A 26,753-nucleotide genomic window follows, 5' to 3' on the forward strand; every position below is an offset into this window, starting at 1 on the left:
TTATAATAACATTTACTTTAGGTATTCACCAGTGTTATAATTACATTACTATAGGTATCCACCAGTGTTATAATTACATTACTATAGGTATCCACCAGTGTTATAATTACATTACTATAGGTATCCACCAATGTTATAATTACATTACTATATGTATCCACCAATGTTATAATTACATTACTATAGGTATCCACCAATGTTATAATTACATTACTATAGGTATCCACCAATGTTATAATAACATTTACTGTAGGTATTCACCAGTGTTATAATTACATTGACTATAGGTATCCACCAGTGTTATAATTACATTTACTATAGGTATCCACCAGTGTTATAATTACATTACTATAGGTATCCACCAGTGTTATAATTACATTTACTATAGGTATCCACCAGTGTTATAATTACATTACTTAGGTATCCACCAGTGTTATAATTACATTACTATAGGTATCCACCAGTGTTATAATTACATTACTATAGGTATTCACCAGTGTTATAATTACATTTACTATAGGTATCCACCAGTGTTATAATTACATTACTATAGGTATCCACCAGTGTTATAATTACATTTACTGTAGATATCCACCAGTGTTATAATTACATTACTATAGGTATCCACCAGTGTTATAATTACATTTACTATAGGTATCCACCAGTGTTATAATTACATTTACTATAGGTATCCACCAGTGTTATAATTACATTACTATAGGTATCCACCAGTGTTATAATTACATTACTATAGGTATTCACCAGTGTTATAATTACATTACTATAGGTATCGACCAATGTTATAATTACATTACTATAGGTATCCACCAATGTTATAATAACATTTACTTTAGGTATTCACCAGTGTTATAATTACATTACTATAGGTATCCACCAATGTTATAATTACATTACTATAGGTATCCACCAATGTTATAATAACATTTACTGTAGGTATTCACCAGTGTTATAATTACATTGACTATAGGTATCCACCAGTGTTATAATTACATTTACTATAGGTATCCACCAGTGTTATAATTACATTACTATAGGTATCCACCAATGTTATAATTACATTGACTGTAGGTATCCACCAGTGTTATAATTACATTACTATAGGTATCCACCAGTGTTATAATTACATTACTATAGGTATCCACCAGTGTTATAATTACATTTACTATAGGTATCCACCAATGTTATAATTACATTTACTATAGGTATCCACCAGTGTTATAATGACATTACTATAGGTATTCACCAGTGTTATAATTACATTACTATAGGTATCCACCAGTGTTATAATTACATTTACTGTAGGTATCCACCAATAATTACATTACTATAGGTATCCACCAGTGTTATAATTACATTCACTATAGGTATCCACCAATGGTATAATTACATTTACTGTAGGTATCCACCAGTGTTATAATTACATTACTATAGGTATCCACCAATGTTATAATTACATTTACTATAGGTATCCACCAGTGTTATAATTACATTTACTATAGGTATCCACCAGTGTTATAATTACATTACTATAGGTATCCACCAGTGTTATAATTACATTGACTGTAGGTATCCACCAGTGTTATAATTACATTACTATAGGTATCCACCAGTGTTATAATTACATTGACTGTAGGTATCCACCAGCGTTATAATTACATTACTATAGGTATCCACCAATGTTATAATTACATTACTATAGGTATCCACCAGTGTTATAATTACATTTACTGTAGGTATCCACCAGTGTTATAATTACATTCCTATAGGTATCCACCAATGTTATAATTACATTTACTGTAGGTACCCACCAGTGTTATAATTACATTACTGTAGGTATCCGCCAGTGTTATAATTACATTACTGTAGGTATCCACCAGTGTTATAATTACATTTACTGTAGGTACCCACCAATGTTATAATTACATTACTATAGGTATCCACCAGTGTTATAATTACATTTACTATAGGTATCCACAAGTACATGAAAGATTTAAAGCAAAATGTTTATTGGGCAATTACAGTTGCTAGTTCACACCTAAATCGTACACATTTTACCTGTAGTTTTCACCTGAACAGTGTAACATAAGTAATGTACGTAAAAACAGACAAAACTATTTCCTTCGGGACATAATGAGACCTTTGTTTTAAAGAAATGTTTTCACCTTAGAGTCAACAAAATTCCCTATCAGGTATATACATGTTACTGTGGATAGACTACATAGGCTGTCTGACTTTCAGCATTTCAAAAAAAAAAAAAAATCAATGTTTTCATCACCTTACTATGGAAAGGTATTGCCAATATTTCCTGGACATACATGTATATAAATATTGGACTTTGAGACCTACATTTTCCAATTTGTAGATGACCTATTGAAGAATATGAAGAAATAAAACAATTTTTGTTCATTGAATATATGCGTAAGTTTGGAGGATTCATGAAAAAATCCATGCTAACTATTCATTAGAAATTATATCTGACTATAGTAATCTACCCGAGCATGTGACATGTCCAAATGTAGATATATTGATATAGATACATTACATATACTGGTATATATAGAAATCAAATACACCAGAGATAAAACATTTCCCTCTACCTGTCATTGATATTTTATATCAAACAACACAATTTGATATATACCCGGTATATATATGTACTTCAAATACTACGCAATGATATTTCAAATTAAACGTTCAAGGCCAATCATACAGATATTGATTATTTGCACAATATTCAGTTCCTGTATTATATTGATATCACCAGGTAGGATTACAAATTAAATAAAATAGCTAAAGCAAAAAATAAGATTGTAATACATAAAAAGAACAATGTACTTTAAACCTACATTATTGTCTGTAGATGTCATTGTCCTGACACACAAAGGATCCGAAACACAATAAACACCAACATCACATAAACAAAGACGACAATAAACACTAACAGTCACATAAACAAAGGGACTACACACATTGTCTTACCTGTGGTATTGACAACATTTCATTAAACACAAATTTCACTTCATTTCCAAGAAAATAAATACCACTTGTTCATGGCAGGTGTAAAGTAGTGCAATGATAGGTATAAGTCTTTGACAACAAAGATTACCTTGACTGACATAGATAAGGAAAACTTCTACATTGTGAACTCTACAATGTTGGACAAGTTTACTAGGCTGTTTTTTCCAGAATACACTCTGGAAGGTTATCATCATTTTCACACCATTGAGGCTCTCTGACATGTTTATGTCGTATTTATTTCATTTATCAAGGAAGAAATTTCCTACTAAGTACATCTAACAGATACATTATATTGATATAGACATTCCTGTATGTTTATTTCTAGATATATGGTCATGTTCCTCGTTAGGTATACACTACAAGCTCTGAGTGATTTGTCAAGTTCAGTAAGCTCAGGATGTGCACCACACCATGGACCTAGTACCATATAAACAGCTACTTCCTTTATTTTAAAGTTTGCATGGTGACATACTGTAATAATTCCGAACTACTACTCAGTCAGAATAGCATTGGTTCAGTAACTATGTTTGGTTTTGTTTTTATATTGTTAATCATCCTATCAACAGCATCATGTGTGACGAGTCTGTGGTTTGAGAGGCTTCAGTATATTCATGTTTGTCTCTTTGTGATAGTGCAGAACTGATGCCGACTTTATAGTGCTATCTCACTGAAGCATACTGCTAAAGACTCTCTGGTGAGTAGGATATGCAAAGCAACAGTTTGATCTCATTAAGCTGACAAAGGCAAACCAGGTGTCCCACTCCTAAACTGCTGAACATTAAGCAGGAGTAGCAACAACTATTTTTAGAGACTCTGGTATTGTCTTGACCAGGGTATCAGAACCAGTATCAGAAACAAGGATGGATAGTATTGCAACAGCAATACAAAGTCCCCTGCCTGAGCTAGAAGTGCACCTATTCATTTCCCATTTTTTTTTTTTTGAAAAATGGTTTTTCGAAAAAAAACAAATGTGGGATGCACAACTACATGTTATACTGATCATGTATACCAAGTTTCATTAAGTTCGGAGTAGCACTTTAGAAGGAGTTGTCCGGACAACTGTTGCGTGACAGACAGACAGACGGACGGACGGACGGACGGACGGACGGAGGGTAAACCTAAAGTCCCCCCCCGTTTTTCAAACGGCAGGGGACTAATAAAGGTCATTATGGGTATATGTAACTACAAAATGGGGTAGGGTGTATGCATCTGGTCAGTTCAGAAAAAAGAAAGTGGCAGGTAGAAGAAAGAATTATAAATAGAGACCATGTTATGGGATCAATATCCACTATCTACAAACAAAAGGCAGAATGGGCCTTTATTACTCTTATAGCTAACTTCATTCATAAGTACCTGGGCACAACAAATTCATTTAAATGAGATCTTTATAAGAGGTGATTACTCAGTACCTCTCACATTAGCATGCCAATAATTAATGCAGAAGATTTGGTCAGTTATAATTGCATCCAAAATTGGCCATGCATGGTTCATTTGAACGAAACTGATATTCCTTCAGTTCAATGTATTGGTACAGACCAAATGTGATCCACTGTCTCTTAACTACTGAGAAAAAACTGTTGACATTTTAATACCTTTGGTCACTCACTGTGGCATTGAATCTGGGCCAAGGTTGTTCATCCTGGCATATTTTACTGGCCAAACATCACATCTTAGACCTAAGGATATTCAGAAGAAATTTTGAAAATAACTGAATACATTTGATACAAGTATGTGATCTGAATGTGAATCAAGGTTATTCACACAGAACTAACTTGCTTCAGAATGCTACTTGTCAAATATCATTCTCTTGGGCCTCTTGGTTATTTAGATGATGTCACTTAAAGATGGATGCCAGATGCGCCATGGTTTCTGTACAATGGTATTATGCTTACTTGTCCTTTGCCCAGGGGAGCTAAATATGGTAAACTCATTTCAACTGTACCACGAATTTACATGTAACCTTGGATATCATGAGTTTAGAAAAAAAAAAAATAAAAATTTGAGACATATAACAGAAGTATAAAATTCTTTTTGCTATATGTACATATGGGCAGATCCAACTCTCCAGTTATCAGTCCCCCCCCCCCCCCCCCCCCCCGAGTAATATTGATACAGTTTCTATTCCCACTCAGAACATCACCAGCTATTCACTTGTATGAAATCAACTCATGGCCACAATTAAATGAATGTCCAAATCACCTCATTGTAATTATATAATAAATAAAAATAATACAAGTGTTAAGTAAGTATCAGGATATAAAACATCAAATGTTGTCACATGCATCACATCATAATCTGATCACACATCATGACAAGCAGACACCTCTCTCATCCTTACAACCTCATATGGTTTCCGGAAAATGTTTATAATCATACTATTATAAGTTGTGTGAAAAATTATTCCAATAAAATACAGGGTTACTATGAAAAGGATGATGATTCATCTATGTTGTAGTGAAGTGTAATGTCCTCAATATTGCATTGGCTGTCAATTATACTTAAGAGATGTACTATCATTCATAAATTCTATAAATACATTGTAATGGATTACAAGAATTGATTGTTCACCTCAATGTTATCATAGACCTTCAGATACACCACATGGTGACCAGATACACCACATGGTGACCAGATACACCACATGGTGATCAGATACACCACATGGTGACCAGATACACCACATGGTGATCAGATACACCACATGGTGACCAGATACACCACATGGTGACCAGATACACCACATGGTGATCAGATACACCACATGGTGACCAGATACACCACATGGTGACCAGATACACCACATGGTGACCAGATACACCACATGGTGATCAGATACACCACATGGTGACCAGATACACCACATGGTGATCAGATACACCACATGGTGACCAGATACACCACATGGTGACCAGATACACCACATGGTGATCAGATACACCACATGGTGACCAGATACACCACATGGTGATCAGATACACCACATGGTGATCAGATACACCACATGGAGATCTGAGGTAAAGACAAATATGACTTTATAATCATACTTATTATAAACTGTGAGAAAACTTGTAGCAATAAAATACAGGATTCACATGGACAGGATATATGCTGTAGCGAACTATGACCCTAATATTGACTCTATCTGAAACAATGTTTCATTCATAATATCATGAATACTATATTCTATATTATGACTACTAATCCTTTAATGTAGTCATAGAGCTCTAGGTACACCCCATGATGATCATGCAGGCAGAGACATAAGAATTCATAATTAAGAAGAAAATATGTTTTCCATACATATTTTTTTGTACCTGAAGTAACTAAACAGCAAATTAAGCACTACACAAGGTATCTTACTGCTGAAGCCACCTGCTGATTGTCTGAGAGATGTTGGTAGCGATCTGGAGATACTGGCAGACAACTCAACAAGACATGCATATCAATTTTGATGCAGACTTGAACGTTATTCTCACATTCCCCCTCATTCTAAGAATAGATAAACACAATGTTCTTTACATGTAAGTAGACAGGGACATGCCAGAAAAGCAATTAAAGCAAACAATTTTAATTTTCAATTTACTTTCCACTATAGGAACAGAGTGTAGATGTTCTTCAGATAATCTGGTAGACTTTAAGAAATCAGATACTAGACTGATGCTGGTCCAATGCATTAGTGAATCCCAGTGTTTTGTTTGGTTAAGATGTTATCCTTTGTTACACATTACAGGTAAACTTTAACCAGAGTTACTCCCCTTTCTAATCTTATCTGCATTGAAGCTTTACATGTAAAGTTGGTTTTAAACTTTGTAAATTAAGGAAGTAAAGACATTGAAATGTTGATAGATGGATTTATCTCTAGGAAAAAAGATTTAGACATTACAACAACAGATCCCTGGCAGATAGATCTTGGCACCTACCATTCAATGATCATCATTGTTTCTACAGTTGTATGTTAGACTGATCTTTTCCTTTCCTTTTACCTCTTTTCCTCTTAATAATCAGATCACAAGGAAAACCTCCATACAGTATCTAAGAACGAACTTTCTGAGAAATAGCGATAACTGCTTACTTGAATTGTCAAAATCCAAGATGGCTGCCTGTCAGCCATTTTGTTTTCTTTATCAAGCTCAAAATTGAATGGGCAAAACTAGGCACCAAGGGGAACCTATATGTGAAGTTTGAGAAATATCTTTTTCAGTACTTTTCAAGAATTAGTGAATTACAAGGCTTGTTTACGGACCGGACGTATATCTGGTAGCTTCACTGTTGTAAGTTTTATGTAGACAGTATATATATATAATGTTTTGCCTACAGCTCTAGCCCTGAATTAGGATGATTAATGTAAGTATCCTGTATCTATCTATTACATGTCACCATCAGGGCCTCCACCTATAAGTTTGTAACAGCCACACGGAGGAAGTGTTTACTTTTTTCCTGTACACTGATGCACATTCCAAGGTTACTTTACACACTTTATGTACATAAATAGGATGTTAGTACCTACTAACAGGGCTCTAATGGAGACTGTCAGTTGGTATAGAGACTAGTACTAAATCTTCTGGTTCTAAGTCACTGTATGGGTATAGTTCTCTTCAATACATATACTTTGAAAATAACAAAAAAATCTATTTAAACTATTAGGATCTATAATTGTAAAAACAAATTCTCTAAAAGTATATAATAGAATCTTGAGCATAAACATTTTGCTAGAAAAATCTTACCTCTTCTACTGATAAGGCCAACTTGGAAAGAAAAATGTGTATATAAAAAAAAAATAATGGAAAATACAATCATAATATACATGTTTCTTTTTAATTATTCTTGATTCCTTTCATGCATATTTTTTGTGAATGTTTTTCTGTTGTTTTGTGGTGGTGACTGAACTGCTCACTAAAGGAGTACTAGAGTAACCTGGTAGGCCAGGCAAGCTGTAATTCCACAGAAGCCAGGGAGGGGCTGTCCAACGGAGAACCACACATGGGTCTAATCAATTTACTTACAGCCAGAGGAAGTTTGTGTTGAAAGAAATATCTCCAGGTCCATGTAGTTTACAACAGAGTCTAAATCAATTTTGAGGTTTTAAATAGCTTTCGGACATTTTTTGATGTTACCATGACAACTCCTACTAAAATATTCCAGCCTGTTAAACAATCATTGCTTCAAAAGGCAGTAATTATATCTAAAACAGCTTCAACATGAACAGGATGTAGAAGAAACTACATTTATTTAAAGTGAAAGTTTTTATTAATGACTAGGTTTTTTTCACATATTTTGTAGTCAAGGTCATGCATACAACTTCTGTCTTTTGACAAGCCTGAAGACTAGATGATATATTGAAACTCCATGGTAATGGTTTTTGGCGAGTCTGTCATTAACACACATGACGTTAGAAACTAATCACCATGTCATCCATAATATCAAGTCGAGGAGGTCCAACATATTAGGTTTGACTTACACAAGGGGGGCTTATTGCAAGACAATATGATTTGTTGGTATTTTAATGAACTGCACTAGACATTGGTGGTTATATCCAGGCATGGGATCATTGTCACAATCTTATGATTGCTGTGAAAAAAACCCAATTGTCTCCCTTTCTCCCTTATTAGGCATTGAATATTTCAAATGGCCTTTGACCTGAAATTGAAGATTGCAATGACTGGATTATAATTTGTAACAATGAGCCAATGAAAGAGCACTATGTATCATTAACAGTTAAAAAGTTATCTCCTAGCTGGCAAGAAATTATTGGAAAAATTTGACCTTTGACGTTGAGGTCACATATTGGACCTTTGGGTCAAGGTCGCAATGATCCAATGACAGATCAATGCCATTCATCAGTGGGTGATAAAGGTATACAACAACTTCCATTAAGATGTCTTTAATGGTTTTTAAGTTACTGCACGGACAAAAAAATTATTAGAAAATTTGTACTTATTTGACTTTTGACATTAAGGTCAAGGCTACAGTGACCAACAGACAGTATACACTGCATGCTTTAGGTGAGGCTAGTATACTGACAATTTTGTCAAGATATCTTAACAGTTTAGAATTTATGGCCCGACAAGATATTATTAGAAAAACCAGAACCAGAAGAACCAGTACTACCAAAATACAATATGTCTACCTTTAGTTGAATGGGAGACATGATAACAGGATACCAATATATTACACATAGATAATGCCCCATTATAATTCACCTGATGACAATACACAATCATCATCTGGTTATCACTCTGTTACAATGAAGGTTTAAAGTGCAGGGTGTAATATCATCTGACCATTAGTCCAGATAAAGTCTGGTCATGATTTAACAGTACAATGACATATAATGTTAAACCTCAAACTTATAATCTGTCATATACTTCACTATGAAATATGACATGTGAAGGTCATCTTGTTACCAATGACCTTGAATGAAAACCAAGGTGAACAGCATCAATACCCAATAAAGAGTTTTTTTTATTAGGCAATTCATATCCTCATTTTTATTCAACGTGTTTGTTTAAGAAACACAATCATGCAGGACTGCCAGCACATGTTAATCAAATGTGGTACACAGTTTTTTTAATGTGACCTTGAAGCATAAATCAAGGTCATTCATCGTCATGGTTATTTGAGAAACAATTACCAGTTGACATTATGATGGATCACAGATGCTGGTATAAAGACCAGCAGGGGGAGTGAATGGCCAACAGGTCTGTAAATCTGTCAGATTGTCCAGTACAGAAACCTAAAGCTGGGGTGTTTTAGTCTAACAACTCCATCCAGTACAGAAATTGGTGCAATTAGTTATTATAAAGTGAGGGGTGTGGGTGGTTGTGGATAGGAGTCTAGGGGAGAAGTATGGCCTTGTGTAAGGAGAGAGCCTGACAATGGTCAATGACCTACAAAGGAAATGGTTGGGAAAGGTACTTACTAGTTATAGATGTTGTAGTAATATTATGGTGATGTGGTTGGTGGGAGGAGGGGTAAGTGAAGGGGGTAGGTTGGGGGAGGGCAGTGTAGATGGGGGAGGGGGCAGTGAATGGTTATAGGTAGAGGAGGGACAGTGTAGAGGGAAAGGGGCAGGAAGGGGGAGGGGCAGCGTAGGGGGTGGGTTTTAGGGAAGGTCAGTGTAGGGAGTAAGTTGTAGGGGGAGGGTCAGTGTAAGGGGTGGGTTGTAGGGAGACGAAGTGTAAGGGGTGTGTTGTAGGGAAGGTCAGTGTAAGGGGTGGGTTGTAGGGAGACGAAGTGTAAGGGGTGTGTTGTAGGGAGACGAAGTGTAAGGGGTGTGTTGTAGGGAGACGAAGTGTAAGGGGTGTGGTGTAGGGGGATGAAGTGTAAGGGTTGTGTTGTAGGGAGACGAAGTGTAAGGGGTGTGTTGTAGGGAGACAAAGTGTAAGGGGTGTGTTGTAGGGGGATGAAGCGTAAGGGGTGTGTTGTAGGGAGACAAAGTGTTATGGGTGTGTTGTAGGGAGATGAAGTGTAAGGGGTGTGTTGTAGGGAGACGAAGTGTAAGGGGTGTGTTGTAGGGAAGGTCAGTGTAAGGGGTGTGTTGTAGGGAGATGAAGTGTAAGGGGTGTGTTATAGGGAGACGAAGTGTAAGGGGTGTGTTGTAGGGAGACGAAGTGTAAGGGGTGTGTTGTAGGGAGACGAAGTGTAAGGGGTGTGTTGTAGGGAGACGAAGTGTAAGGGGTGTGTTGTAGGGGGATGAAGTGTAAGGGGTGTGTTGTAGGGAAGGTCAGTGTAAGGGGTGTGTTGTAGGGAGATGAAGTGTAAGGGGTGTGTTATAGGTAGATGAAGTGTAAGGGGTGTGTTGTAGGGAGACGAAGTGTAAGGGGTGTGTTGTAGGGAGACGAAGTGTAAGGGGTGTGTTGTAGGGAGACGAAGTGTAAGGGGTGGGTTGTAGGGAGACGAAGTGTAAGGGGTGTGTTGTAGGGGGACGAAGTGTAAGGGGTGTGTTGTAGGGGGACGAAGTGTAAGGGGTGTGTTGTAGGGAGACAAAGTGTAAGGGGTGGGTTGTAGGGAGACAAAGTGTAAGGGGTGGGTTGTAGGGGGATGAAGTGTAAGGGGTGGGTTGTAGGGAAGGTCAGTGTAAGGGGTGGGTTGTAGGGAGACAAAGTGTAAGGGGTGGGTTGTAGGGAGACAAAGTGTAAGGGGTGGGTTGTAGGGGGATGAAGTGTAAGGGGTGGGTTGTAGGGAAGGTCAGTGTAAGGGGTGGGTTGTAGGGAGACAAAGTGTAAGGGGTGGGTTGTAGGGAGACGAAGTGTAAGGGGTGTGTTGTAGGGAAGGTCAGTGTAAGGGGTGGGTTGTAGGGAGACAAAGTGTAAGGGGTGGGTTGTAGGGAGACGAAGTGTAAGGGGTGGGTTGTAGGGAGACGAAGTGTAAGGGGTGTGGTGTAGGGGGATGAAGTGTAAGGGTTGTGTTGTAGGGAAGGTCAGTGTAAGGGGTGGGTTGTAGGGAGACAAAGTGTAAGGGGTGTGTTGTAGGGAGACGAAGTGTAAGGGGTGTGTTATAGGGAAGGTCAGTGTAAGGGGTGTGTTGTAGGGAGACGAAGTGTAAGGGGTGTGTTGTAGGGAGACGAAGTGTAAGGGGTGTGTTGTAGGGAGACGAAGTGTAAGGGGTGGGTTTGTAGGGGTATGAAGTGTAAGGGGTGGGTTGTAGGGGGATGAAGTGTAAGGGGTGTGTTGTAGGGAGACGAAGTGTAAGGGGTGGGTTGTAGGGAGACGAAGTGTAAGGGGTGTGTTGTAGGGAGACGAAGTGTAAGGGGTGGGTTGTAGGGAGACAAAGTGTAAGGGGTGGGTTGTAGGGAGACTAAGTGTAAGGGGTGGGTTGTAGGGGGACGAAGTGTAAGGGGTGTGTTGTAGGGAGACAAAGTGTAAGGGGTGGGTTGTAGGGAGACAAAGTGTAAGGGGTGGGTTGTAGGGAGACGAAGTGTAAGGGGTGTGTTGTAGGGAGACGAAGTGTAAGGGGTGGGTTGTAGGGAGACGAAGTGTAAGGGGTGGGTTGTAGGGGTATGAAGTGTAAGGGGTGTGTTGTAGGGGGATGAAGTGTAAGGGGTGTGTTGTAGGGAGGGTCAGTGTAAGGGGTGTGTTGTAGGGAGACGAAGTGTAAGGGGTGTGTTATAGGGAGACAAAGTGTAAGGGGTGTGCTGTAGGGGGATGAAGTGTAAGGGGTGTGTTATAGGGAAGGTCAGTGTAAGGGGTGTGTTGTAGGGGGATGAAGTGTAAGGGGTGTGTTGTAGGGAGACGAAGTGTAAGGGGTGGGTTGTAGGGAGACGAAGTGTAAGGGGTGGGTTGTAGGGGGATGAAGTGTAAGGGGTGGGTTGTAGGGAGACGAAGTGTAAGGGGTGGGTTGTAGGGAGACGAAGTGTAAGGGGTGGGTTGTAGGGGGATGAAGTGTAAGGGTTGGGTTGTAGGGAGACGAAGTGTAAGGGGTGTGTTGTAGGGGGATGAAGTGTAAGGGGTGTGTTGTAGGGGGATGAAGTGTAAGGGGTGTGTTGTAGGGGGATGAAGTGTAAGGGGTGTGTTGTAGGGGGATGAAGTGTAAGGGGTGTGTTGTAGGGAGACGAAGTGTAAGGGGTGGGTTGTAGGGAGACGAAGTGTAAGGGGTGTGTTGTAGGGAGACAAAGTGTAAGGGGTGGGTTGTAGGGAGACGAAGTGTAAGGGGTGGGTTGTAGGGGGATGAAGTGTAAGGGGTGGGTTGTAGGGAGACGAAGTGTAAGGGGTGGGTTGTAGGGGGATGAAGTGTAAGGGGTGTGTTGTAGGGGGATGAAGTGTAAGGGGTGGGTTGTAGGGGGATGAAGTGTAAGGGGTATGTTGGGGATGACCTGTATTTTGATGGTTGATAGGGGCAGAGATCAAGAAGGCCAATACTGTCAACATATTTCAATCATTAACATTTCCACAAGTAATCTTTTAATATTTATAACAAACACTAATAAACTTAATTTCAAACTCATAACAATTCAACAATGTCATTAATTGATCAACCAACAATATATATAACAAATGAATAAGCATACCTTCTTTTTATATAATATATTATGTATCATCTGGCTGGGCAGGACCATACTAACTGTAAGTCCAATTCATGTCTGCAGCATGAAAGATTAATGATAAAGTATGTTGTATACTCCTTCACACCCTATACTAAATCAGACTTGGGTTACAAGCACCTGCTGATCAAGTTAACTGTACATTTGGTTTCTTTCTGGACCAAGTCTGTAGAAGGATGAAGCTGGCTTGTCATAAGTTTTAGTAGTAATGCTGGAGTGATAAGTATTGTTCAGTTGTCTAATACTGTTAGTAGGAATTGTCCTGATTCAGGCATCAGTGTCGTGTATACTTGAAAGGCTTAACTTAGTGAACTGCAAAAGCTGGACTGGTAAAATTTAATGGCTGAACAAAAAGTTTTAAAAAGCTACTAAAGCCGAACTGGAAGAATTTAACAACTGAACTGGTAAACAACCAAACCTGAACAAGTACAGTTTAAAAACTATGATCTAATGAACTATAAAAGCTGAAATGGTAAAATTCAACGTCTGAACTACAAGAGCTGAACTAATGTAGAGTTTAAAAGCTGAAGTGTGAAAGTTGAACGGCTGAGCTGGTAAAGTTTATACAAGCTGAGCTAGTAAAGTATAATAGGTAATACATGTAGTTCATAAGTATGATGTAACATATAGGAGCTGATATTGAAGTGTCAAACATAATATCCAGGTCTAATCAGTTGATTGTTGATATAATATAAGATATAAAGTTCTGATATTTTCCCCAAATCTACGAATACATTACCTCATGATGGCTCAGATCATCTGATAAACATCCAATTAACAGGTTACTGTGAAACAAGTATAAATCCAGTGAAATATTAACTGTAGTATTTCATAATGTTGTTGGCCTGACACACCATCTCCTGGTTCAGGCAGCTTTTACACAAGTATCACATGATCAGATGATACTGGACACTGACCAGTTATATACAACTCCAAATGGACACCAAGGTTAGACTGTGACAAGGTCGTACTACAAGTCCCAGTTTGAGCTGTGATAACTTCCCAGCTGTACATGTACTGCTGTACTGTATGTAACAGTCTACAGCTGCAGTCCGCCTCAGTGTATACAGCCCTCATGTAATCGTACACAGCCACTTTTGATAAGATCCTATCAAATTAGAATCACTTCCTTTTTATGATGCTTGAAAATGTTGGTAAAGGCTTAATAACTTTGACCTCAAAGGGGATTGGTTTATAGTAGAGAAGTACATTGGAGTGGAGTCAGGTTATGTATGCTACAGACTAAATTTAATATTATAGTAGGCATGTTGTCCAGGGCTCTCTGGCCAACTGTTGAGAGACGTTAAACAGTAAAGGCCACTAATTATAATATAAAAACTAATTAATTGAAATCCCCCCCCCCCCCCCCCCCCCCCCCCCAGATTTTGCAGCATCTTTATTTTGCTGTCAAAATAAAAAGATTTATCATCATCTTAAATGACATATTAATATCACCTACACCAAACAAATGTATAATTTATATATAAAATTATCAGCTATGTAATAATCTGTAAATAAATACCAGGTAAATACATTTCATAGTTTGCATGGAAATAAGAATAAAACCCTAAAACAACAAACAAGGTTAGATATTTTGTAGAATTTTCCCCAGTATAGGCAGTTCAGAAAGTGAGCATAATTATTGTAAAAAATAAACAGTTGCTTAAAATCTTTTTGTTGCATTTCTACATGCCCAGTTATCCCCCCTCAACCTCCAACCCTTGAGACCTAATTCATTAGCTATTGATTAAGGGGAAACAGGGGGGATAATTATAGCTAAGGATAATTATATCTGAAGATAATTAACAAATATAAATGATGTAATTGTTTCTGGGTGATTCCCAGTAATTGATTGGTTCTCTGACAATTCATCAGTAGTTGTTATGTGATTAACAGAAGATTATTTAGATTTTTCTTTAATTAATAAAAGGTGTTTTAATTTCTGTAATTCCAGACATTGGTGATAATTAACAGGTCCACTGAAATTTGTTAAAATTAAATATTGATGCAATTTTTATTGAGAAAATACTCTGAAAGGACTAAGATTACAAAATGATTTTTTAAACTATACATATATTTTTTATCAATCTATCTTTAATCAGAAATCAACCACTGATTGAATATTTGAAATATTTCATGACTTAAGGATGGATTTTGAATCTCAACATGGTATTTCTAATGAATGTTACATTAATACATTGAAAATCTCAACTGTAAATCAGTTAATGATTCAGAAAAATTCTATCCAAACTGAACAAACATTAATTTTCTAAACTTTGAATGTTAAATTTTAAGAGAATTTTATTTCTAACTGCTATGACTGGTGGTGCTGTGCTGTCTGAGGTCAGACAGAAATGTTCTGTACAAGTGTGGGAAAAATAATGAGGTTTCAAAATAAATCTGAGGTAATAATGATGTTATTTATGGTAAGTTCTAAACACAGCTGTCCAACATGTGCAGTGTATCTACAGTAGATTCTCTACAGCAAAATCAGCTTAATATCAATCGCATCATATTAAGTTATAATTGAAAACTTCGAAGATATTCAATGGACATATAGTACCAAATGACCAATTACACAAAAGGAATTATTATCCAAATCGATCACCAATAAACAAAATAAATATTAAAAAAGAAAAAAGAAAAAAAGGGAAAATAAAAGTATTCCAAACTTATAATGCTTTCAACAGATGTGTAAGCCCATGAAGAAAAATTGCCAAATTCTTAACCTACAAACATCTTTTTGAACATGTGGTGGGTAAAACAGTCAGATGTCTGCAGTAGTTAATACGCTCTGCACTGATGTATTTCTAGGTCAACATCAGCAGAGTTCAGCAAAATGTTTCAAACAGCATAATTGGATTCAAGTAACACACAGTCAAATACACGTGTTATTTGTTAAGGTATGTGTTTTGTAGGTTATGTCTGTTTGGTGGCCTTTTTAAACAAGCAGATCAACTTTAACTCAAATACAATCAACTGCATTGCTGTATAATGCAATGGTTTTTTTTTAGATGTAAGAGTTGCTTCCCTTGTAATGATACTCTGCAATAAAGTCTGAAAAGTAACATTCTATAAATGGTATGAATCTAAACTAACCCAGGCTCACTGGTCATCAAATGTTTGCTCTCCTTTTTAATGATTTTCTTCATAATTTTACCTGAGGTCTATAATCCAATGGTTTGTGATATCAACTTCAATAGATGGATGTATATACATTTTGTATGTATACCAAATCTATATATAGTAAATATAATTTATAATCATTGTTTTTGTTTGCACACTAATTTCTTGAAATAGTTTATCTGATATCTAGAGGTGTGTGTCTGTATGTGGTGGTGGTGATGGGGGTTGGGGGTGGGGGTGCTATTTATGTTGAGCCAGTCATGTCAATCTGGTGGTGGTGATGGGGGTTGGGGGTGGGGGTGCTATTTATGTTGAGCCAGTCATGTCAATCTGGTGGTGGTGATGGGGGTTGGGGGTGGGGGTGCTATTTATGTTGAGCCAGTCATGTCAATCTGACATCAGTATTCGTCAGCACCATGTAGGCCTTGGAGATCAATACATCACTAACGAGTTATTTCTCTTTATTTACTATTATTGTAACTGATTTAAATTTCCATGTATAGACTATACCAGAAATTTATTGATACCTGATGACAATCTCTAATGAAAACTTCTAATGTATCATAAAACTGATTTATTTTATTTTTCCACGTAGACTAATGATATTAGAGAGTTTATGTATGTATCTCTCTGTAAGACACAACATGTAAACCCAACACACCGGACCACACTACTATCTCCCCTCCTGCTTCCAATCTGATTCTCCACATCACACAAGTACACAGTACCCAGCAGGTTTTCTGTAATCATGGAAGTCATATATAACACACAAGGAGCTTTGATCCTCTTCCTCCACAGCCAAAATTAATTTTGTCCTGACAAACTGAGTTGCCCTTAACCTAAGTGATAAACTAAACAAGCTGTAACCTAAGTGATAAACTAAACAAGCTGTAACCTAGGTGATCAACTGAATCTGTAACCTTGACAAACTAAACAAGCTGTAACCTTGACCAACTTAACAAGCTGTAACCTAAGTGATAAACTAAACAAGCTGTAACCTAGGTGATCAACTGAATCTGTAACCTTGACAAACTAAACAAGCTGTAACCTTGACCAACTTAACAAGCTGTAACCTAAGTGATAAACTTAACAAGCTGTAACCTAAGTGATAAACTTAACAAGCTGTAACCTAAGTGATAAACTAAACAAGTGTAACCTAGGTGATCAACTGAATCTGTAACTTTGACAAACTAAACAAGCTGTAACCTAGGTGATAAACTTAACAAGCTGTAACCTAAGTGATAAACTAAACAAGCTGTAACCTAAGTGATAAACTAAACAAGCTGTAACCTAAGTGATAAACTAAACAAGCTGTAACCTAAGTGATAAACTAAACAAGCTGTAACCTAAGTGATAAACTAAACAAGCTGTAACCTAAGTGATAAACTAAACAAGCTGTAACCTAAGTGATAAACTAAACAAGCTGTAACCTAAGTGATAAACTAAACAAGTGTAACCTAGGTGATCAACTGAATCTGTAACTTTGATAAACTAAACAAGCTGTAACCTTGACAAACTAAACAAGAGGCCCATGGGGCCTGTATCGCTCACCTGGTTGGATTTGACCAAATGTCAAAATAATGTTCATGTTCAATTCCTTTTGTTTGTTAACCTCAAACAATGCTATTTATGGTTATAGCGTGGGGATCCCAACTGCTTTAAAGAAATAATGAAGTCCAGACTCTCTGTGTTTACAACATGCATTTATAACTTTATGACTAGTAGCGATTTTAAGGAATTACCTCTATTTCCCCATTAGGCGCCGCCCGTTTGGCCCCTTGGGGGTCAGAGTAACCATTTATGCAAAATCTGTTCCCCTTCCCCAAAGAATGTTTCTTACTAAATTGGGTTCAAATCCATTCATAACTTCATGACAAGTAGCGATGTGAAGGAATTGCCTCAATTTCCCCTATTGGGCCCCGCCCCTCAGGCCCCTTGGGGGTCAGAGTCATCATTTATGCAAAATCTGTTCCCCTTCCCGCAAGAATGTTTCTTACCAAATTGGGTTCAAATCCATTCATAACTTTATGACTAGTAGCGATTTGAAGGAATTACCTCTATTTCCCCATTAGGCCCCGCCCCTTTAGCCCCTTGGGGGTCAGAGTAACCATTTATGCAAAATCTGTTCCCCTTCCCTGAAGGATGTTTCTGACCAAATTTGGTTCAAATCCATTCATAACTTTATGACTAGTAGCGATTTGAAGGAATTACCTCTATTTCCCCTAATGGGCCCGCCCCTTTGGCCCCTCGGGGGTCAGAGTAACCATTTATGCAAAATCTGTTCCCCATCCCCAAAGGATGTTTCTGACCAAATCGGGTTCAAATCCATTCATAACTTCATGACTAGTAGCGATTTGAAGGAATTACCTCTATTTCCCCCATTAGTCCCCGCCCCTTTGGCCCCTTGGGGGTCAGAGTCACCATTTATGCAAAATCTGTTCCCCTTCCCCAAAGGATGTTTCTGACCAAATTGGGTTCAAATCCATTCATAACTTTATGACTAGTAGCGATTTAAAGGAATTGCCTCAATTTCCCCTATTGGGCCCCGCCCCTCAGGCCCCTTGGGGGTCAGAGTCACCATTTATGCAAAATCTGTTCCCCTTCCCGCAAGAATGTTTCTTACCAAATTGGGTTCAAATCCATTCATAACTTTATGACTAGTAGCGATTTGAAGGAATTACCTCTATTTCCCCATTAGGCCCCGCCCCTTTAGCCCCTTGGGGGTCAGAGTAACCATTTATGCAAAATCTGTTCCCCTTCCCTGAAGGATGTTTCTGACCAAATTTGGTTCAAATCCACTCATAACTTCATGACTAGTAGCGATTTGAAGGAATTACCTCTATTTCCCCTAATGGGCCCGCCCCTTTGGCCCTTCGGGGGTCAGAGTAACCATTTATGCAAAATCTGTTCCCCATCCCCAAAGGATGTTTCTGACCAAATCGGGTTCAAATCCATTCATAACTTCATGACAAGTAGCGATTTGAAGGAATTACCTCTATTTCCCCCATTAGTCCCCGCCCCTTTGGCCCCTTGGGGGTCAGAGTCACCATTTATGCAAAATCTGTTCCCCTTCCCCAAAGGATGTTTCTGACCAAATTGGGTTCAAATCCATTCATAACTTTATGACTAGTAGCGATTTAAAGGAATTGCCTCAATTTCCCCTATTGGGCCCCGCCCCTCAGGCCCCTTGGGGGTAAGAGTCACCATTTATGCAAAATCTGATCCCCTTCTGCCAAGGATGTTTCTGACCAAATTTGGTCAAAATCCAATAAGAACTTTTTGACTAGTAGCGATTTGAAGCAAATGTTGACGGACGGACGACGGACGACGGACGACGGACGCCGGACGCCGGACGACGGACGACAGACGACGGACGACGGACGACGGACGCTGCACCATGGCATAAGCTCACCGGACCTTCGGTCCAGGTGAGCTAACAATCTGTAACCTTGACAAACTAAACAATCTGTAACCTTGACAACTAACAATCTGTAACCTTGACACACTAAACAATCTGTAACCTTGACAACTAACAATCTGTAACCTTGACAACTAACAATCTGTAACCTTGACAAACTAAACAATCTGTCACCTTGACAAACCAAACTAGCTGTAACCATATCAATTATCATGATGAAATGCTTGCAACCTATCTTAGTTGGAAAGCAAGCAAGGTACAGGGGGCTGTACAGTTGGGTTGGTACACGGAGTAATGTACTACAGGTTCAGTACAGGGAGCTGTACTGTAGGGTTGGTACACGGAGTAATGTACTACAGGTTCAGTACAGGGAGCTGTACAGTAGGGTTGGTACACGGAGTAATGTACTACAGGTTCAGTACAGGGAGCTGTACTGTAGAATTGGTACACGGAGTAATGTACTACAGGTTCAGTACAGGGGGCTGTACAGTAGGGTTGGTACACGGAGTAATGTACTACAGGTTCAGTACAGGGAGCTGTACTGTAGAATTGGTACATGGGGTAATATACTGCAGGGTCGGTACAGGGAGCTGTACTGTAGAATTGGTACATGGGGTAATATACTGCAGGGTCGGTACAGGGAGCTGTACTGTAGAATTGGTACATGGGGTAATATACTGCAGGGTCGGTACAGGGAGCTGTACTGTAGAATTGGTACACTGGGTAATATACTGCAGGGTCGGTACAGGGGGCTGTGCAGTAGGGTATCAAAGATACAGCAGGTTGCAGCCTGTTGCGTATTTACGGTAGAAACGTGGTGGAAGTGAAGCATTATGGTGTAAACTTTGTGTTTTGTCTGGTTCAGTGACAATCTAACACTTACTGGTAGAGTATGCACATAAAAGGCCCCTGATGTTGTAAGCTCATGTAAACTGTAACCTGACTACATGGCCGGTATCCAAGGCAGCCACTTAAAGGCTAATAACATCTAATCAGAAATGAGGCAGGTTAAATGGAGCCCAAATTACCTCTCTGTTCTATAAAACCAGCTTATGATAACACAACAGTGATGAGACTGTCACTCACAATCAAGCCTTCCACAGACTCCGACAAATTCTGAATAATTTGTATATCCTTTTTTTATCTTTAATTTGTATTACTGTATGCACAACCTTCATCACAGCATAAGACCATGTAAAGTTTCAGAAAGTATGCATGAGTTTCTGGATTCTGACATAATCTCCAGAAATGCAAATGCTGATGGACAGACAACAGATGAAAAGACAGAGACACCATGACTACTGTAGGGCACCTGTCATGTGTTACCCTGATAATTCACTGTAAATAATGAACAGTCAGATGGTTACCTTATCATTTCCAGTCATTTCTTTAAACTTTGTCACAAAGGCTAACATTTAGACAACAATCAAAAGTGATATTATATTGGCTAATGGAGTCCATCTGACTTTAACATAATAAAAACAATTTTTAAAACTTACGCTGTTTAACTTTGCCAACTACTGCCTCACTTTTTTGATGACAAATTTTGAAATATGACATTAATTCCTACAAATTTTTAGTTTTCCAACTTTTATTATCTAGCTTAATTTGCACAACCTAATTTAGGAACTTCTACACTGGCATACGATGAAGGTCAGTCTTGGATTGTCACAGTAAGTAAAGGTCAGGGGTATTGAATGTCAGGGTCTATAAAGGATTTTTATAATGAACTTTTACATATGTCAGGTAAATCTTTTACCTGGTAATTATCTGGACACACCTATTACACGGGGCATGTGGATGAATATGTTTACATGATGTTGTACACAATAATGTATATGAAGACAAATCTTGGCTGTTGCTGCTTGTGCTTTGCTTACAGCATTTGAAAAATAGAACTGTGATGTAACCAATACACCAATAGTAACATAACTATGTACAGCTATGATCCAACCCATTTACCTGACAATACACTCATACTGTTACACAACAAACAAGAGTGTTATCAAGTCTATAACAACATCTTGAGGCAATCGGAGCTAGAAATCTAAGCCAGTGGTGAAAATGCATAAAGATATCGTATGAAAAATAAATTACAAGAGTGCCTTATATTCATGTAGAATGTCAACAGAGAAAGTAGCACCATTTTGGACAAATTATGGTCCAGACAAATAGGTCAGACAGTCCAATCAAAATCCTTGTCCCTGCAGTAAACTAAGACTCGATCCCATCTTAACTTCGTCTGGGGGGAAATAGTTAACAGTTTGACCCCTTGATACAACCTTGACCATTTAGATATATTTGACCCCTTGATACGACCTTGACCATTTAGATATATTTGACCCCTTGATACAACCTTGACCATTTAGATATATTTGACCCCTTGATACAACCTTGACCTTTTTCACTATTTGGAAGGGTATGGAATGTTGAGATTATTAAAATCAAGTCCAGCAAAGGCCTAAATATTTACACACACTGACTGAGAATGAATGAATGAACATCATGATATAATAGCTTTCAGAAAATATGCCAAAGTTACTGATGTTACTTAATGTAAGGGTTCCAGAGAAATAATTGTTTTAGCTCATATCTGAAATTTGAGACCAACAGATTACAGAATTGTAAGATATTTCTGAACCCAATGAAATTTAGATGGTACTGGTATAAAGGCCACACCCCTTACATGCCTTGGCTGAGACTGAAGTCAGATTCTCCTGACAGTGACTCAGAATTTCCCAAAGTACAAACCCACTTGTGGATTATATTTATATTACTCTATCATTGTAGAAAGGGACCGATTTGTTCAGTTATTGTAAATTATATGGCTTTAGAAAACTACAAAATGTCTAAGACATCAATACCCCCACTGCCACCAGAAACACAGTTTGGTGAGGATCACATCAGCAGTTCCCGAGATTAGCTAGTTACATTGCATCGAGAGGGGACGGGACGGGACGGACGAGGCGGGGAAGGGAGGGGTTGGACATGGGTAACACTATACGCCCCCCATTTCATGCAGGAGCATAAAACTTTGAAGAATATTAAAATCTTGTTAAAGAGTTGTACCCTATTATCAGTGAAATAACACAAACCGTATTTAAATTTTATAAAACACATGTTCAATAACACCAAGCAGACGGGTATGCATATAGATAAAGGTTCAATTGCGACATCACCAAAAAAACTGGACTGGGATAAGATAATCTCTGCCATCTACAATTTAATGTCAGTACATAGTAAACTGAATAAACATAAATGTGCTTGATAATTTAATCAGCATATAAAAACGTAAAAAATCAACACTTTTCAGAGATCACCCTGGGGTGGTCGCAATCGTACTACAGTTCTATGACGTCATGATTTGACCTATGAAGGGTTATCTCCCCCTGATAATTACTCTTGGAGGTTATCACCCCAGGGTGGTCGCAATTGTACTGCAATTCTATGACGTCATGATTTGACCTACGAAGGGTTATCTCCCCCTGGTAATCACTCTTGGAGGTTATCACCCCAGGATTGTCCCCCTCGTACTGCAATTTCAGGGAAATGTTTCAGTTATAGCATGTCACGTAGAAACGTTTAGTCCAATCATATCAGTGTAAATTAAAGTGAGGTATAATTAACTATACCTCAAGGGTGATACCATGCAGAATTTCTCCCCGGGAGGGTTAGTTTTCCAAGGACGAATAGAGCCATAATTGTATATTGTCACAATACATAGCTGGCCAGGTTTTCTACCATGTAATATAACCTTGTCGTAATTATCATAAGTCAAATGTGAAATAACTATATTATGATGTCATCAATACAGTATGCTGTCATAAATACATTATGATGTCATAAATACATTATGATATCATCAATACAGTATGATGTCAATAAATACACTATGATGTCATAAATACATTATGATATCATCAATACAGTATAATGTCATAAATACATTATGATGTCATAAATACATTATATCATCAATACAGTATAATGTCATAAATACATTATGATATCAATACAGTATGATGTCATAAATACATTATGATGTCATAGATACATTATGATGTCATAAATACATCGTGTCACAATAACTGTATGACATTGCATGCATCACTTAACAAATTAGTCAGTTAATACCTCCACAATGCCTACAATATATTAAATTCTTATAAATATGAGAATATTACACTCTTACGCTCCTGAGACAAATGTTACAAACTTTGAGTTATTGCAATATATCAAATTATGACCTCATTTAATAAATTCCATATGTCATGGCCACTAATGTCAGATCCTCTATCTATACTCACACTTGCTGTTGTAGATAGGGAGATCCGCCTGTGACTGTGATAATTTGCGGTGTATTAATCGCCGTAGTTTCACTGTCATTGACCCCTCTGCCCCGATCCGTTCCTCCAACTCTAGCCACAATGGGCGATTACCATTGTAGTCTTCGAGCTCCATGCTCATCTGGCGACTTAACATCTTGACACTATAGTCTGATGGTTGATTCCAATAAGGAGAATTACAGGTGTTCAATGATTCTTAATGAACCCTTAAGTGTTCCATGGTTACATTAAAAATCCAAACTAGCAGCAATGATGTCACGATATTGTCACAGATTTTAAAATATCCACTGAAATTTCTATGTGATAAGAAATTCTATCAATCAGTTCAATCAGTTATATCCAACGTATAACATCATTAGAATTAATAATTAAATCCCTGACAAGGTGTGAAAGTGCTCCTAGAATTTAGTGTTACCTTAACACAATGCCCCAGTCATAATCTTCTATTGTCAAAGTCCTGCCTGACATAATATTTCAGTGACCTCAAACTAGTTAATATATATATATCACTGTCACTTCTACCTGAAGATGATACACGATACCATAAACTGTAGTGGCCATTTATAATAGCACAACAAGTCCAAGATACTTGTAGAGAGACCCAAAGCACTCATTACAACACACAGTATTCCACATCCTGCCAAAAACACTGCAAATATTCCATTAAAAAACTGATCCCATCTGGAGCCTGCCTCTCAGGTATAAACAGGACTACGAAGGCAGTCATTAACCAGCACCATCCCGTGTCTGTCCGCTGTCCAAAAGTGGGCGAGGTTACTAAACATCGGTCTGCTGGGTGGGGTCACATGTAAAAATGTACCATAGAGAACAGAGACCCAGAGCCAGTTATCACCGTGATCCCACTAGGCTTTCCAACAGATTTAAACTTCATAACCCCACATCTCACTGTTTAAAAATATCCCTACAGAATTTGGCAAACAAAGCAACTGAAGAAATGTCTTTTCTTTGATTATGGAATCTCATCAGAAGATGATCCGAACCACTAATCACCTTGTGACCTATATTTGTATTTACTGTTATCTTCAAGTCCTTATTTCAAAATTTGTTCATGGCACACTTTTTTTAGTGGTAAAAAAACAATCAACATGGGATATAGGACTTCCTGGTGTGTTGCTACTAAAATAGACGGTGGGCCACTCGCACTAGATGTTGTACAGATCTTCAAAGATCTTAGAACTTGTAATGTTTCCTGATAGCACTGTGTCAAAGGGCTTAAGATACAGCGATGTCGACAATCCTTAATAAAACCAGGTGGAAATCAGCATCAATTAAAAGGTCACTGGCATAGTCTGAAAAAAGTCTGGCACCATATGAAATTAATTAACAATTCCGGTTTTATAGCTTTTTTCATTGGCTAGATCGCTGAAATCCGTGATAATTGGCTGAAGAAACATGTTGAACTGCTAGCTACACACCAGGAAATTTTCAAATAAATACATCCAATCTTATCACAGCCCTTTCCACCTCCGGTGTTTTTCAAAACCATCCATTCAATTTGCATAGAATTATAATCTTGTAATGAATATATAAATAATGTGTAGCAGATCTCTCAAATTCCAGTGCATATCTAGCCTCAGGCATCCCAACATTTATGAATACATTTCAGGTAATGTTTTGTGATAGTAAATCCATTGTTGTTTCCCATAAATCAGTCCGTATATACCTCCACATACTATGTACGTAGACTGCTTACAATTGTCTAAAACTCAGGTGAGAGTTTTACAGGTGAAACAACCATTACAGTTCAACAGTGATCAGATTGTCAGTCTCAGCAATGATATGAAATTTTCTTCGTAACTATGGTAACAGATTTATAAAACCTGTGATGTCACAAGGATTAGATAGGAGATACAAGGTCCTTAGCCATAGATTTTGATTTCAGAAAGAAATAATTAAATTCTTTAAATGCATTTCTTTTTAGATTACTTAATTCACAAATATTATTTAAGGTACAGTAATTATTTTCTTTAGTTGAAAATTTTATTTGTTATGTTTATTCAGTCAGTTAAAAGTTGATATTGTTAAGAAACCCCATAAGTAGTTTTCCAGTGATTTCTGGACAAAGAGGAATGTGCAATTTTGGGATTTTTTCAATGTCAAAAATTAAGCCCTCAAATGAATGAATCTTGTCTATTCTACAGCCCTATAGTCTGAAGCACCTGTCTGTGTGTCTCCAGTTAGCACCAGATGTTGAGAAGGATCGAAGGATAGAGAGAAGACACGCTGACGTATATCATGTATTCAGCTGAATGTATTCTTCAGTTTCAGTTATCCTCCTGTCAGAGGTACACAAATTCATGCCAGCTAGACTCTGAACTGTCTTCATGTGTACAAAACTTCCTGCAAATCACACCCCTAATAAAGAAAATATGTAACAAGTCCAACAGAAGGTCATTTTACATTATTACATTATTGCAATGCTGTTTTATAATATTATCCTGAGAGGCTTTAAAAAAATAATAATAAAAAATTCAGAATTCTCTTTTAGAATTTCCAAATAAAAAGGGATATTAGAAATGCCATGTAGACAAAACATGCCAGGTAAATGTGTCACATCATAGAAATGATTGCCTTGGTTGAACTGTATGTATTCCGCGAGTTATCTTCTCGTAAATGATCCAAGAAAGGGCAGATAAATCTCTGCCAGTGTCCAGCATTGTTTGTTTTAATCTCCAAGAGTACAACTATAATCATTCCACAGGCTAGACCACATGTCTCTGATGAACATGAAATAACACCAGCAAAGATGTTGAAAAAGGCTTAG

At 37.7% G+C, this 26,753-nt stretch overlaps 1 protein-coding gene across 6 annotated transcripts in view; it reads right to left on the reverse strand.

Annotated features, from left to right (window-relative positions):
* LOC117336750 (rho family-interacting cell polarization regulator 2-like) overlaps positions 1–26,753 on the reverse strand; it is a 119,381-nt gene that overhangs the window by 47,363 nt on the left and 45,265 nt on the right. Inside the window, exon 1 of one of the 6 annotated variants that reach the window (XM_033897373.1) lies at positions 23,930–25,942. The exons of 3 other annotated variants lie outside the window; for them this stretch is intronic. In XM_033897373.1, coding sequence (XP_033753264.1) covers positions 23,930–24,104 — 175 coding nt within the window. In that variant the 5' untranslated portion in view covers positions 24,105–25,942. Of the gene's footprint in view, positions 1–13,817; positions 14,060–23,929; positions 25,943–26,753 lie in introns of those variants that run through there. 2 more of the 6 variants (XM_033897369.1, XM_033897376.1) reach the window with 2 other exon arrangements.

Source organism: Pecten maximus, chromosome 10 (genome assembly GCF_902652985.1).
Source record: "Pecten maximus chromosome 10, xPecMax1.1, whole genome shotgun sequence".
NCBI classification, from domain to species: domain Eukaryota; kingdom Metazoa; phylum Mollusca; class Bivalvia; order Pectinida; family Pectinidae; genus Pecten; species Pecten maximus.